A 16365-nucleotide genomic window follows, 5' to 3' on the forward strand; every position below is an offset into this window, starting at 1 on the left:
CAATTTTTCAAAGGCAGCATTATGTACATCTTAAAAATAGAACACCTAATGCAATGGGGTTTTGCTGAAATGATTACAGGGGACTGTAATAGATACTACAAAGTCACCTTACGTTATAGACTCTTTTAACAGTTTTGCAAAGTGACTTCATGTGCTTTCTTCCATTTATTACAAGTCTCTGGGGTGGAGGACAGGAATCATGTCTGCCATTTTACTAATGATAAGCAGTACAGAACTGTAATTTGGACACTGGTGTTCCTCTTTGGGCCTCAGTTTCCCTATCTGTAAAGCGAGGATAATAACACTTGCCTCATAGGGTTGTTGTGTGGGACTGTGTACAGTACTATGTTCTTGGCACTTGATCTGTTTGCCACTAGCAACAGCGAGGAAACTGATGCCAGAGAGGTAATTATATAATATTTACTTCCTGCATTTGAAATGGAGCTCTCTGAAGACCACCCTTACTCATCCAGCCCTGGGCCTCTCTTAATGACAGCACTCAGAAATACTTGTTGAGGTGAAATGACTTGAATAATAATGACCACAAATGACTTTCCTTTTTCTTCTGGAGAAGGTGCAGGCAAGGATCTATGAAAACTTCACCCCTTCTCTGTCCCTGGCTCACTCAGACACCGGAAATTTCCACAAAAAAAGTTTCTGTGAAAATTACCAAGAGTCACATGACTTTCTGGAAACTAATGAAGAACATTGTGAACCTAAGAGAATCAAGGAGGCCAGACATGAGAAGCCAGGATAAAAGGCTCAGCGGAGTCTCAGCTGTCTACCGTGAGGACAGAGCCACACCCAGGGTTGGCAGCCCTCCCTCTGTGTATTCTGGGAATGGAGTGAAAAGTCTGCTCTCAGTCGGCCTTATTATTTATATCTCTCTTGACTCACTGAAATGCTCTGGCAGAACAGCTAAGAACAACCTTTGTTGTGTCCCGTGTGGGTGCAGGGTTCACTGCACTGCTCACCCTCCATCCACACAAGCCTGGACTTTGTACCTCTAGGGCCTTGGCAAAGCTTTGACTCGCTTGGTTGGCATAGATTTTGCTGGACAAAAATATCTGAACTAAATTATACATTTTCTCTGATATAGCTTGACCGAGTTCAGAAAGTTGTGTAACCCGTTGTGTCGGTAAGGTTGTGCGGAAACAGACACTTGCACCTACTGCCGTAGGGGTACACGGACAACCGTGATGGAGTGCAGTGCAGCAACTCTATCAGAGTTCAGGCTTCTCAGACCAGTGGACCTAGCAAATCCTACAATGGCAAGAGTTAGCACCTACTGAGCATTTACATGTACTGTTTCTGTCATTGTTTCACAGATGACTGTGGAATGAATGAATAACATACATGTTGAGTTGAATCAAGCAGAACTGATACTCATGAAGGTTCTTCCTTCTTTACTTCTGTCTAGAACTGAGCTCTTGAAGGGATTGTTGTCTAGACCCAGACAGGTCAGATGAGAGTTTCTACCCTGGTGAATATGTGGTTAAGGTTAAATATGAGTTATCCCAGTAGGGCTGTTGTTTGCAAAACAGGACTAGAATCAACAGGGAGAACTTATAGTTTCTGAAGACATGCAGGTACAGGGAAATGGGTCGATTACCTGGATGAGGACAAAGCAGTGAGATTCAGACTCACCTACATAGTGTTTTCCCACCTGGAGTCTGAAGTGGACCGAAAATTTGAGGCAGCAATAAAATATATGAAATTTAGGCAACAGATTTTTTATGGTGCCAGGTGTAAAGATTAAGAGGCAAGTTGAAATAGGAACCAAGAGTGTCCTTCAGGTCAGGGTACTCAAACATGAACTTCACAGGAAGTATTTATGTTTCTGACATTATGCAAGGAATGTTAACTGAGTGCCTTTATTTTAGGTTAAATTGTGCCCCTAAGAAGAGACATTGAAGTCCTAACTCCAGCACCTAGAGAAGTGACTTTACTTGCAACCTAGGCTTTTGCAGATATAATTAGTTAAAATAAGGTCATACTGGATTAGGGTGAGCCCTAAATCCAATGACTAGTGTCCCTATAAGAAGGCCATATGAGGACCCAGAGACACACCGTGAAGGAGGCCGTGTGATGATAGAGGCAGAGACTGGAGTGATGTGGTGACAAGCAAGGAATGCCAAGGAGTGCCACCAGCCGCCAGAAGCTGGAGAGAGGCACGGAATAGACTCTACCCAGAGCCACCTGAAGGAGCCAACCCTGCTCACACTGTGATTTTGGACTTTCAGTCTTCAAAACTGTGAGACAATACATTTTTGTGGTTTAAGCCCCAAGGGTGTGGTATTTCATTATGGCAACCCGAGGGAAAGAACATAGCCTAGCGTGACAGAGCCAAACAGAGACTGACAGACAAACAGAGCCTGACAGAGACAAACAGAAACTAGATTCTATCCTGAAGCACCGCCCCTTAAAAAAGGGCAGCATCACATGGGCAGGCTACCGTGAGAGTAACAGATATCACAGACATGGACGTGGATGTGGAGGGATGCAAGGGGCCTTGTGATTACTGTTAGGATTCATGCTCCAGGCAGAACCAAAGACCCCACTCTAGTCCAGTGCCCCTTTGTCTGCCAGTCAGGCTGCTCCCAGAGAGGGAAGGAAGATTTATCTGACAAGCCTTGTTCTTTTTCAAACCATGCAGATAATTACTCAGAACTCTATTTTCTTCATGGTTGTTGCAAATTGATTTTGTAATGATTTTTTTTCCCCAGGCATTTTGGCAGCTCTGAGAGGGGAAATAAAAGGGCCCATTAATGCCAGCATGTGTCACTGGGGACACCAAAGTGCTGAAAAGGAGAAGAAAAATATCCTTAATTAAAGCAGAAAAAGCTCGAGGTTACCTGGGTCTCTAAAACGTTGCAGTGCTGGCAGTCCAATTCCTGGGGCCTTTCATTGCCTCTTGGGGGACATGCCTTATTCTGTTGGATAAATTCTTCCAGCCTTAAAACCTAAAATAGAAGAATAGAAATATTCAGCAATGAAGAAAGTCCTACCACCTGGCTGTGGTCACTAACCTGGGAGCCTGTTCCTTTGAGTCAATCACTTCTGAGGACAGTGTCTCACTAGACAAATCCCAGACATGGTTCTTGAAGGGCCATTTCTAGTTAGCTAGTTGCTTAGTTTCTCCAGAAGTCAATGAACCTGGCATGTTTACAATATCCAACACTTCCATTTAAATTACTCATGTCCATATAAGTATACCAAAGCTGTAGCATGGTTTCCACTGGTTTTCATACCATTCCTGGAAGGCCACCTTATTTCTTTTTTACAAAATTAGTTGGTAAAGAAAAGGAACAATGTTTAAGAATTATACAGATAATATGAGAGAAGGGTGGCTACAGGATGCTATTACATTGTAAGGCCTTAATTATGATGTTATTATTAACTAAATATAGAGTGTGAATTAAACAGATTGGTTTCCCAGCTCTATACTTTGAGAAGAACAAGGCTAATAGCCATACAGGAAACTCAGATGTTGCTGAAACTAATGCTCCTCAGGTACTATGCTAGGCATAAGGTGGGGAGGAGAAGAAACAGCCTGAAAGCAGGATGGTAAGGTAAAATATCGTCCCTGCCTTCAAGGAGCTGTCATCTCACTGAGCAGACAGATGCATACTTACAACAACATTCAGTAGACATATGTAAAATATAAAAAGAGCATCATTAATGATGTGCTTGCTCTGTGTCAGGCACAGACCTAAGCATTTTACAGTATTAACTCTTAATTCTCCTAACAATCACTATGAGGTAGGTACTACTGCTGAGAACTTACAGCAAAAACCTGCTCAGGAGTTCTGGCACAGTGTTAATAGCACTGAAGGATGAATAGAGTCCAGTGGCAAGTTCTTCTTCCCACTAATACTGTCCACAGTGCTTTTAAACTTAGAACTTGGTCCCTGGGTGGTTTGAACAGATGGGCCCAAGAAGCAAACCCCATAGTTCAGCTGGCTCACATCCATTTCATATCCCACCCTTCTGGCTGGCCCCCAGCATGGAGGCCTGATGGCTAAATCCTTGGTTTCCCAGGCTAGCCACGTGGCACAGATGCTACCAGCAGGAGTAGGAGTCAGCTAGGGGCTTCGGTACACCCTTTTGTTTTCCTAATGAAGTAGGCAGGCCTGGTCACCCCTGTCCCTACTTGTTTCCTGTTTTAAATTTGGACATGACAACTGGTCAGTGACAGTCATTCTCACAACCAACGGGAATCTGAGCCAACTTCTCCTACATGCAGTATCGGGGACTTATGATACATTTAGGGACCATGAAAATGTTTTCATTCAAAATTGGAAGGAAAAAACACAGCCTTGCTGTATTCACCTTTATGGCAATGCAGTTACCAATTAAAATTTTAAATTCTTTTTGATGAAGAAAAGAGTCCACAGAGGCAGAAGTATCTAATGCCCAGAAAACTGCCAGGAGGTGGGGAGATGGCGGGACCAAGAGGTTTGCAGATTTTCCAGACCTGATATTATTTAGCCACAGAATCAACGCCAGCAGCCTCCTGCCTCCTTCTTTTATGTATGACATTAAGTGTCTCTTTGTTAAGCCTCTATAAATCAGGCTCTCTGTTACTTGCAGCTGAATTTATGCCCCTGAGATCATCTTCCTGTCAGGCTAAAGTCTTTTTCTTCCTTGCAAGGATGCTAAATGTAAGAAAGTCAGGGCGACTTCCTGAGATTCCTGGCACCTTAGTTAATCAACTCTTGGAGTCCAAAACCATCACTCCCAAGCACAGTGTTTATACAGGACTTACTTCAAGCAGTGAATTCTGGAGCTTCACATTTAGGGCCGCTTTCTCTTCCTCCAGCTGCTTTATTTCATTTTCTGATTTCTTCTTCATTTCTTCCAATTGTGCTTCTACTTCCTAAATGATACACAGAAGAGTTAACCACACAAGCCATAAAAACATGAACAGGACACACCCTGCCTTATTCCCAAGGGGTTTCAAAGAAGCTCACAAGAGTCATAAACTCCATAAAAGAATATAAATTAGAAATATATGAGAACAGGTGCTAAACTGACACTACAAAGACTAATATATATTGGGGGAGGGCAGGGTAAATCCCTGGCTTTAAGTTTTGTAGTGTCAAGTAAGAAAAGAGAATGCTCATTATTGACACAATTCTCACAGTTCCATGAATCAAAAAGTCAAATACATCCTCAGATGCAAGGAAATATGAAAAGCAGAATGAAATTTCCTCTTTGGTCTTCTCAACAGCAAACTTACGTTAGTCAAAACAATGGGATTCACAAAGTACTTTTTCCACAGTCCCTCCCCACAGCCTCACAGTCTTAGTGCAATGCAGATCCAGATAAAAGAATGCTCTGGAGCTCATGTGAGTGGTGCAGCTGCATTTTAGCTCTGTGACCTTGAGCAAATTTCCTAACCTCTCTGTGACTCAATGCATTACTTATTAATACAAGCTTAGCATAGTTCTAGGTACATATTAATAGTAAGAGATAAATGAATTAAAAGTAGGGCAATTCTTATAGATTCCTACCCTTTTTGATCTAACTTAATATCTGGTGAAATTTTGCAAGTGTCTAGAGCAGTGGATGAAATATTCTTTTCCTCTTAGCTGAACTTTCAGTTCAATCAGTTCAGTCGCTCATTCATGTCTGACTCTTTGTAACCCCATGGACTGCAGCATGCCAGGCTTCCCTGTCCATCACCAACTACCGGAGCCTGCTCAAACTCGTGTCAAACTCGTGTCAAACTTGTGTCAAACTGTGATGCCATCCAACCATCTCATCCTCTGTCATCCCCTTTCCTCCTGCCTTCAATCTTTTCCAGCATCAGGGTCTCTTCTAATGAGTCAGCTCTTGCATCAGGTGGCCAAAGTATTGGAGTTTCAGCTTTAACATCAGTCCTTCCAATGAATATTCAGGACTGATTTCATTTAGGATTGACTGGCTTGGTCTCCTTGTAGTCCAAGGGACTCTCAAGAGTCTTATCCAACACCACAGTTCAAAAGCATCAATTCTTCGGTGCTCATCTTTCTTTATAGACCAAGTCTCACATCCATACATGATTCCTGGAAAAACCATACCTTTGATTAGATGGACCTTTGCCAGCAAAGTAATGTCTCTGCTTTTTAATATACTGTCTAGGTTGGTCATAGCTTTTCTTCCAAGGAGCAAGTGTCTTTTAATTTCATGGCTACAGTCACCACCTGCAGTGATTTTGGAGCCCAAGGAAATAAAGTCTGTCACTGTTTCCATTGTTTCCCCATCTATTTGCCATGAAGTGATGGGACCGGATGCCATGATCTTAGTTTTTTGAATGTTGAGTTTTAAGTCAGCCTTTTCACTCTCCTCTTTCACTTTCATCAAGAGGCTCTTTATTTCCCCTTTGCTTTCTGCCATAGAGTGGAGTCATTTGCATAGCTGAGGCTATTGATATTTCTCCCAGCAATCTTGATTTCAAGCTTGAGCTTCATTCAGCCTGGCATTCACATGATGTACTCTGATATAAGTTAAACAAGCAGGGTGACAACATACAGCCTTGACACACTCCTTTCCCAATTTGGAGCCAGTCCATTGTTCCATGTCCAGTTCTAACTGTTGCTTCTTGACCTGCATACGGGTTTCTCAGGAGGCAGGTAAGGTGGTCTGGTATTCCCATCTCTTGAAGAACTTTCCACAGTTTGTTGTGATCCACACAGTCAAAGGCTTTGGCATAGTCAATAAGGCAGAAGTAGAACTTTTTCTGGAACTCTCTTGCTTTTTCTATGATCCAGTGGATATTGGCAATTTGATCTGTGGTTCCTCTGTCTTTTCTAAATCTAGCTTGAACATCTGGAAGTTCTTGATTCACATACTATTAAAGCCTAACTTGAACAATTTTGAGCATTACATTGCTAGTGTGTGAGATGAGTGCAACTGTGCAGTAGTTTGAACATTCTTTAGCATTGCCTTTCTTTGGGATTGGAATGAAAACTGACTTTTTCCCATCCTGCGGCCACTGCTGAGTTTTCCAAATTTGCTGGCATATTGAGTGTAGCACCTTAACAGCATCATCTTTTAGGATTTAAAATCGCTCAACTGGAATTTCATCACCTCTACTAGATTTGTTCGCTTCCTAAGATGTTTCCTAAGGCCCACTTGATTTCACATTCCAGGATGTCTGGCTCTAGGTGAGTGATACACAGAAAAACTATACAAAAAGATCTTAATGACCCAGATAAGCATGATAGTGTGATCACTCACCTAGAGCCAGACAGCTGAATCTTAGGTAGACATTAAGTCATTGATTCATTCACCAAATATTTATTGAGATGTACCATGTGTTTGGCACTATTCCTGAAGCTGGGGATAAAATGACACTATGCCTAGTCACCAGGAGCTCACAATTGTGTGGAAAAGATAGGCAGCAAAGTCAACAGCTATAATGCAGTAGATGTCATGTTGGATAGTGACAATTGATTATAGACATTAACGCTCTAATTGTGAGTAGACGGACATATTAGCAACTGACATCTACTGAGTGTGCACCATTTTCTGAGCGCTTTTCACAGATCATCTTGTTGATCCTTATGAAATCCATATGAGCTAGGTAGTATTGTTAAAGTTCATTATACAAATAAAGGAATGAAGCTTGAAAAAGTTAAAATGATTTGCCCAGGGTCATGCAGCCAGTATATGGAAGAGTCAAGATATGAACTCAAGAAAGGATGATTGCTTGGCTGTGCTTCTTCCCTGCCTGTGTGGGTTCAGTTATATGTGAACATTTTTCAATGGTAAATACTACAAGCACTATATAGTCTGTGGTCAGAGGATGTGGAGGAACTGGAGACATAACTAACTCGCTATAAATTATACTTGGATTAACTTTCAAATTGTTCAAGGATCAACTACAGAATGAATGGACATTATGGCTGATTGAGCATGAATAATGAGACAGAAGTCATGGATTTCTAAATTTCTGACTCCTGGATTTCTAACCTGAGCATCTAAAAAGATGCTGCTACTGATCATCTACATGACATATTTACACTTCCTATGGGACCAATCACAGGCCAGTCTAGTAGCCCTGGGGTGGCACTTAGCAGTCCTTGGGGTCAGTCACATAAGAGAGAACAAAAGGGATGTGATTAGATTGTAAGAGTTGAATGATGTGGACACTTAGCTCATGTACAGGGTCTTCAGTAAACCCATCATCTCCTTTTGCAGGAAAGTTCATTTTCTAAAGACAATAGATAAATTATCTTTTTGTTTGAAACAAGTTGAGATAACTTAAACAACCATCAGAAATAAAGCCATCCTCTCAGCAAAAATTGTGATTTTTGACTTCATTATTTAGCCCTCATTCACAGAGTCTTTTATTGAACAAAAGTTTTGTTTAATGTCTTTATTGGTGCAGACATTTGCTAACTCTGCCAAAGCATGTTTGCAGTAACAGCACAGTGAAAGCCCCTGAGAGAAAGATTCTTAGCATAAAGCAGTGGCTATTTCTAATTTTATACAGTCTAATTTTCTGGGGTACATGTAATCAATCACAGCTTTAGCTGTTGCCTTGACAAATGGACCTAAAGGGAAAAAAATTTCCCCACAGATGGAAATAACTGTTATCTGCAGTAATTTTTGGCATTAGTAAGCCACAGTTTAGGTGCAGAATAGTATGTGGTTTATTGTCAGAAAACAAAGAGCTCTGAGTCACATGGAAAACACAGATTAAAAGGAAGCATGACCATGTCCAGCTCATTCCAAAGTGACCTTAAGGAGTTTAACAGGAATCATTAACAGTCTCTTCCTAACTCAAGTAAAGAGAAAAAACAGCTACAAAGACAAGAACATAAGGGAAAAGGAGATAGCTGCTTTCAAACATATTAATTGTTGCATCCCACCCCAGCAAGAAGACTCCATGAGCTATTAACTCATAGGATTCACAGAGTACTTCATAAGCTCCATTCTCATTTAACTCTCAAAATACTCATGGGAAATGGCTTTATTGCATCCATTTCATGCAGAGCAGATCCAGAGGCTGATAAGAGGCGAAAGCAGGACTTCCACTGTTTTTCTGCTTTCTGGTCTAGGTTGTCCACAATTACTAGCAATTTAAGAAAAGACACATAAAGGAGCCACTGTGATGGGAACAACAAATAGGCAACCACAGAAAACCACCAAGCAGAGATTTCAGTTCGCATTTTAAAGGAAAACATGTTAACTTTTTTCAAGAAGAAAAATTACTATTTGGTATGTATTTACAGTTCAGCTGAAAGAGTAAACCAGTACAAAGCCCGAAATGTCACTCAGAGTGGGGAGGCAGAAGAGATGATCTTACAATTTCCAAACTGTATAAAAACTATAACCCGTAGGACAATATTGTAATAAACTATACTTCAATTAAAAATATGAATACAGAAGAAACTATAACCCATAGATTCAAGATTCCAATGAACCTCAAACAGAAAAACACAAAGTATATCTAATATGACATACTATAATCAAATTGTAGAAACCAATGATAGAGAAAACAAATCTTATAAGTGGTCACAAAACAAAAGACACACTATGCACTGGGGAAAACAGGTAAGAGTGGCTACTAGCTTTTCATTTGATGAAAATACAAACAAACAAACAAAAAAACCCCAAAATTGAACAGCATCTTTAAAGTGCTCAAAGAACAAAACTGTTAACCTAGAATTCTATATCCAGCAAAATAACCTTCAAAAATGAAGTCAGGAGAATAAGATGGTGGAGGAGTAGGTGGACGTGGAGTACATCTCTCTTCATGGCCGCATCAGGAATACACCTTCAGACACAGAAGTGCATGCAGAACACCAGCTGAGAGCTGACAGGAGTACCTGACCAGCAGAAAAGAATCTATAGAACCACACAAAACTCAGTAGGATGAAGGAAATAGGGGGAAAAACAGGAGTGTTAGTAGGACTGGACCTGCCCTCGGTGTGTGGGGGAACTGAAGTAGGGCTCCGATCCCCACACTGGGGCAACTGTCTGAGTCAGAGGAGACCCATTCAAGGCCGAGAGTGAAACAGTTGATCTGTGGCAGCCTAAATGGAGTGAGACTCAGACAGTCCTTGCCGTAGCCATACATACCCAGGACAGGGACGCAGATCCCCTGGAAGGCGCAGCGGCTTGGAGCTGGAGTTTAGGGATTGTGGAGCAATCTCAAGGTGAGGGCTGCTGTTGACTGGAGAGACAGATCAAGGGGATGTGAGGGAGGAGATTGTGGTGCGAAATGCCTGCGGAGGAAAGCCGGGCACCCATGGAAGCAAGGCGATACTGCTGAGTCATGTGTAGGGGGTGGAGCCATCACCACAGCCTCTCTCTCTCCACATGCCAGCATTTGTATCTGAACAATAGAGAGGCTGGCCCATCAAACACCTGATGCACTGAACTACAGAGTAGGACCCCTTCAAGTACCTGTGGCACTGCACTGATCTATACCGTATGACCCCATCCAGGGGAGCCCCTCTATATGCTTGATACATGGAACAACAGAGAAGGACCCCAGGCCAGGGATCGCTCTAAGTGTCTGAATGGGTGGAGCTACGGAGAAAGACTGGCCAAAGAGGCCTTCTGATCACCACCTACAAGATGCTCAAAAAAAGCCTCTGATAGGGCCATAACTCCTGCAGCAGAGGCAGTCTGTATTGCTGTGCACTTGGCGCCACCAGGGTCCCTGCAAGCCAAGCAACTGTGCCACCTTCATGCACAACTCTCACTGGGAAGAGCTGCCATAGGCAAAAAAAAGTCTTGGATCTATGCGCACAGGGTCACTTCAGCTGTGTCTAGACTCTTTGCAACCCTGTAGACTGTGGCCTGCCAGGCTTCTCTGTCAGCAAAGGGGGTTTTTCGGGCAAGAATACTGGAGCGTATTGGCCAATACTGGTTTCCATACCCTTCTAGAGCACTATATTTCCTGCTGCCCTAGCTGCCAACTCCCTGAGACCTAAGCAGCCGCACCACCTCCACACCTGGCCCTCACAGGGGCAAACCCAACTCCTTCAGGGCAGCCTGAGGAGCAAACCCCAGTGTACGATCCACATAGAGAGGTGGAAATAAAACCACAATTGAAACCCAAGGGCAGTGTGGCTAAGGAAGAAGACCCAAAACCTTCCCACCAGTTGTACAAGCTTCAGATTAAATCCACATGATCAATTAGGCAGACTCTGTGTCTATGGAATATATGAGATCATTGAGAGCTCCCATGAAAGAAAGCACACTAGTTCTGATAGCTGTGGACATTGAAGGCAAGAACACACAGGAGTAGGACCAGATTAGAATCTGAGCTGCCCCCACAGCAGGTCCAGAGATTAGCAGTGTTGGAGGGCATCCTAGGGAGGTAAGGTGGACTGTGACCCCAGTGAGGGAAAAGACTGACAGCAGTGACTCAAGAAAAACATTTATTATTCTTATGTTTTGACTTCTTCTGTAAATTCTTTTGGTTTTTTTTCCCCTTTTTTCCCCCCCTCTGTTTTAGTTGATTTTTTTTTTTTTTGCACTATGCAATCTAATTAAGCTTTTGAGTTTTTTTTTTTTTTTCTCAGTCACATTATTTATTGTTGTTATAAGCCATAAAGGGGATGCTGGCAGGGTGAAGACCTAAAGGCTTACTACATAGACAGAGAGCAAAGGTTATGCTTCCTTGATTCACATCCAATTCATGTGATATTCAAGTGACTTTCTCAGGTTCTTCATCTGTGAAATGGGAAAGCAACCCCTGCCTACAGAGCTGAGGTAAGGGATAAATCATGGACTGGAGAGCTGTCTTTCCTTTTAGCTGTACAGCATCTGATCCTTCTCAGAGTTTAAGAAATTCTCCATCTGATACATCAGAGCTATCCTCCTGCCACAAAACTGTCAGACTTACCTTCCCAGACCCCCTTCCAAAGAGGACTGAGGGCATGTGACCATCAGACACACTCACCTCAGATTTCAAATCAGAAGCCATCGATATGTACAAGCTGGAGTCACTGAAACAAAAAGGATCTGGCAACTACATTTCCCAGGGGCAGCAGGGCCAGCCATTCTATAGCAGCTCCGACTGACAGACATTTCCGGGATGATGGAAATATTAAAAAATACAGTGCAGCTTATGTGTAGAAGCCCTTCAGCACTGTGCTATCCATTCCAGGAGCCATTAGCCACATATGGCAATTAAGCACCTGGAATATGGCTAGCTCACGTGAGGAACTGAATTTAAAATATTATTTAGTTATGATTAATTTAAATGTAACCACAAGGGGCTACCAAATTGGACAGTGCAGTTCTGTAGGCAACGTCCAGGGCCCGTTGGTGGTGGTTGTCAGCTGTGTACATGGCAGGTCTGGCCTCAGAGGTGGTGGCAGGTGTGTCCTTATCACTGACCGAGTAGCTGCCAAGCCCTGTTCCCTGGTTTTCCAGAAAGCTTCTCATTGCCCTTTACTACATTCCTTTCTTGCCTAAAGGGCCCAGAGTGGGTTTGTGATGCCTGACACCCAGAATCATAAGTGACACAAATGAGGTATAGAATGCAGCAGTGTCTAGCACAGCTCAGCAGGGACTCAATAAACCTTTCCATGGTCTTCTAAGAATGTGTGGGCAAATGCTAATTATAGGACATGTACTCTGCTCTGTCTGAGAAGATTAAGTAATAAAATCCTCAACAGGGAAGGCAGATAGGCCCTCTGGGTCAACTCCAGCCCTTCTCCTGTAGCATCTTTTTCAGGTTAAGGTAGCATTCAGGATACATAACACACTTGTACTCAAGGGCCCAAAGAAACAGTGCCCTCTTAACTCTACAGGGGAAACAGGTATCTATTTTTAGTCTGTGAATACTTGATTTGGGGCCTCTTCAAGGTTTTACCTTTCTCTAGTCTGCATGGCCTAATTTATATAATTTATGTCCTCAGTTTGTAGAAATGATCATAATTTTAAAAAAAAAAACAGGAGGAAATGCAATTTATTTCTACATGATTCATTTCCCAAATGGATCCATGCCCCTGATTAGAGCTGAAATGGAATTTCTACACTTAGAGTCAGGCTTGGCTGACAGGTTACCAGGGCAACCTGTAGCTCCAGGAAAGTAACCGTCCCTCCCACTGACTGTGGCTCAGGATAGAAAGAGGGTTCAGCTATATGAGGGCTGGATTTGTGCAACCAGTTACTGCTCATCGGGAGGAAAGTGCTTTCAACACAGCTGCTTCCCACCCTGTGCAGGAATGGGAAATCATGGGCTCTGGAGTCAGGCTGTTGGGTTTTAATGTGGCTACACCACTCACTGTCTGTGTGAGCAGATATATAACATCTTTGAGCCTCAGTTTTCTCATCTCTGAAATGGCGATATGAACACTCATTTTGTAAGCCTGTTGGGAGGATTAAATGTGTACATAAGAATAAGTGCTTTATAAAGTATTGCTAAATCGCTTCAGTCGTGTCCGACTCTGCAACCCCAGAGACAGCAGCCCACCAGGCTCCCCTGTCCCTGGGATTCTCCAGGCAAGAACACTGGAGTGGGTTGCTATTTCCTTCTCCAATGCATGAAAGTGAAAAGTGAAAGGGAAGTCACTCAGTCGTGTCTGACTCCTAGCAGCCCCATGGACTGCAGCCTACCAGGCTCCTCTGTCCATGGGATTTTCCAGGCAAGAGTACTGGAGTGGGATGCCATTGCCTTCTCCTTATAAAATATAGTGGGCACTAAATATTATCACACATGACATCATCTAATGCACATGGTAACTAATCACAACCACTGTTTACCAAACTTTGAGTACATGTTTATGCACTGAGCTAAAAGTTTATATACAAAACCATATTTAATGCACTTAACAAGCCGCCAAGGTAATTATCTTTATTTTTAGAAAGGTTAAGTGACCAGTTCATGGTCATAAAGCCAATCAAAGAGTCAGGACTTGGACCCAATACTAGTCTTTCATGAGTCCATTTATTTATCCAACACATATTTATTGAGTATCTACTACATTTCACCACCGCACACTGCATTCCTCAGTGATATATGATTCTCTTTCAATGAAAACTCAGAGCTGATAATGCAAGTTCTTAGATTAGAAAGAAGCCTTCTTATAATAATTAAAGTACCACCTATGCTTACAATAATGCTGATTTACTTCACTCTTCTCCTAAAGCATTCAAATACATGTTACTTGCTTTCCTCAGCAAACACGAGGGATGAGGCTTTGTGTTCCTTCTCAGCAGAAAGCACCTCCTTTAGTGGGAATTTGGAGCAGCACTCAGAGGCTGAGAAACTTCTCTCCCACTGCCGACCCACTGATTAATCAATTACCTGCATTCATCTAGTGCCTATTACACCCGAGGAACTATGATCTGCTTTGTTTTTTCACATGGATTACTTCATGTAATCCTTGCAGCTACTCTGTTAGGTGCTATTATCAACATCTGTTTTATAAATGAGGAGCCTGGGGCCCACAGAGATCTTCTGTGAGGAAGATCTCAACTGTCCACACCTGGAGGGTGGCAGAGATGGGATTTGAATCCAGGCAGTCTGCCAGGTCCACGTGTTCGCTTCATTTTATTTCTGTGTGCTTTTGCAGAATACAGGATTTGAATTCCCCTAAGTTAAACACTTATATGACACAATTCCACCCCATGCTAATGACTGTAAGCCCTACTGTCTTATGGTCCTGGGGTGCCCTGTCTCCTCCAAAAGACACTGAACTTCTTTTGGTCAGAGAACTAGCTGAGGTCTGTACACAATAGGAGTTCAATAAATGTTTGAGGAAGGAAAGAAGAAACAAACAGGAAAGGAAGGAGGTAGATTCAAGGAAGAACAAAAGGAATGGTATCTCTGGAATGGAGTCTCACCTTCTGCAGCCTCTTCCTTTCAGCTTCCACCGATGAGCGAACTGACTTGATTTCCACCGTGTGCTTCTTCACCAAGTCTTCTAGGCGCTTCATCAGCTGGTCTTTGAGATGTTTCTTCTCCTCTTCTGTCTGATGTTTGATTTTGTGAAGGTCTTCTTCATATTTTTGCTTCATATATTCCATCTCAATGCATGCTTCTTTCTTGGTCTACAAAAAGAAAAAGGGCTTGTAAAACTACCAGGGTGGAGAGAACAGGAAATCACCATTTCTCTTTTGTGCAACTTCTACAATGTTGATTACTGATTTTAAAGCATGTATCACAAGGTACAGTAAAATTTATAAGATGACATGTTTGATATTTATAAGAAACTTCATTTTATCCACCATCAGAAAAGGACTTTTCGGAGTAATGCATCTATTGTCATAGGATAAGATAGTGCTTTCTTAAAAAAAAAAAAAAAAAAAAGGCTTTGTTTTGATTGGGAATGTATAGCAGGAATCTTAAGCAAGTTTCCAGTTTCCCGGGAGCTGGTGATAAGGAGTTGGAAGAATTCCTCTACATTCTCAGTCTCCTAGTTTCAAATGACATGCAGTTGGCAGGACATTGGCTGGAACGTCACACCTACACATTCACCCCTGAAACTATGGGACCTATTGCTTCCAAGTAGACCTATCATGGTTCGAGGCTGGCCTCTCTCTGAAGCTTGTTCCAGCAGAGCCCCCTGTGACTGCAGCATCCCCAGGGCTGGGTCAGACACTACCTGTGTATCTTTGCCTCCTTTTGTGCAGGGACATTCCTTGGCAAAGTTCTGGTCCTGCTGAGGATGGAGACTGCAGGCTTCCAAATTATTCTCTTTCCTTAGGACTTCATTCTCTGAAACTCTCTCTGTCTTCATGTCATCTGTAAGCACAGGTTTCAACATCATTGGGAATGCCCTTGGCCTGGGCCTTGTGCCTGAGGCCTCTGCAGGTTACCATTCTGCTACTCAACTCCCCTATGTAATCCCTGCTCCATGGCCTTCTGGCCTCAAGTATGGTCAAGATGGTGATTGTCATCTTTGCCCAAGCAGCATCTTGAGTTCACATAGTTGCCCTGCTCTCCCTTCTAAAACTAGTCATCTTTTATGTAGGTTAAAAAATTGAGGATGTTCTGGAACATATGTACATTCAAAGGATTTAAACTTAAAGAGATTTCAAGTATAAGACAAAAATTAAATATTATTAGAATTGCTCAGTTTCTTCCCATATTCCCCAAGGTACTTATGCTTTACTTCTGAGACCACCATACCCTCTGGTTCCAACTCACACTTTTCAGTCCAAAGTGATTTCTTTCCCAGACATCTTGTTCCTCTGTTGCCTGGGATGCACTCATGATATGAAAGCATGCTGTGGGCTATAAAGTAGCAGTCCCATAATCTCCCTGGAGGCAGAGCCTATGTTTTGTGCCCTTGTTATATATCCCAGCATCAAACTGATCACACTATACATATTCAAGAACGTTCTGATGAGGGAGCTCAGTGGAAAGCATTTTTTTGTTGTTGTTCAGTCGCTAAGCCATGTCCA

General features: G+C 42.5%; 1 protein-coding gene across 2 annotated transcripts in view; it reads right to left on the reverse strand.

The window, feature by feature from the left end:
- FAM184B (family with sequence similarity 184 member B) overlaps positions 1-16365 on the reverse strand; it is a 120258-nt gene that overhangs the window by 38096 nt on the left and 65797 nt on the right. For both annotated transcript variants that reach the window (XM_069593765.1, XM_069593764.1), the window contains exons 4-7: positions 15564-15703; positions 14803-15009; positions 4769-4879; positions 2856-2963 (exon numbers count right to left, since the gene is read on the reverse strand). In XM_069593765.1, coding sequence (XP_069449866.1) covers positions 2856-2963; positions 4769-4879; positions 14803-15009; positions 15564-15703 — 566 coding nt within the window. The remainder of the gene's footprint in view (positions 1-2855; positions 2964-4768; positions 4880-14802; positions 15010-15563; positions 15704-16365) is intronic.

The sequence above is a fragment of the Ovis canadensis genome, chromosome 6 (assembly GCF_042477335.2).
Source record: "Ovis canadensis isolate MfBH-ARS-UI-01 breed Bighorn chromosome 6, ARS-UI_OviCan_v2, whole genome shotgun sequence".
Classification (NCBI taxonomy): Eukaryota; Metazoa; Chordata; class Mammalia; order Artiodactyla; family Bovidae; genus Ovis; species Ovis canadensis.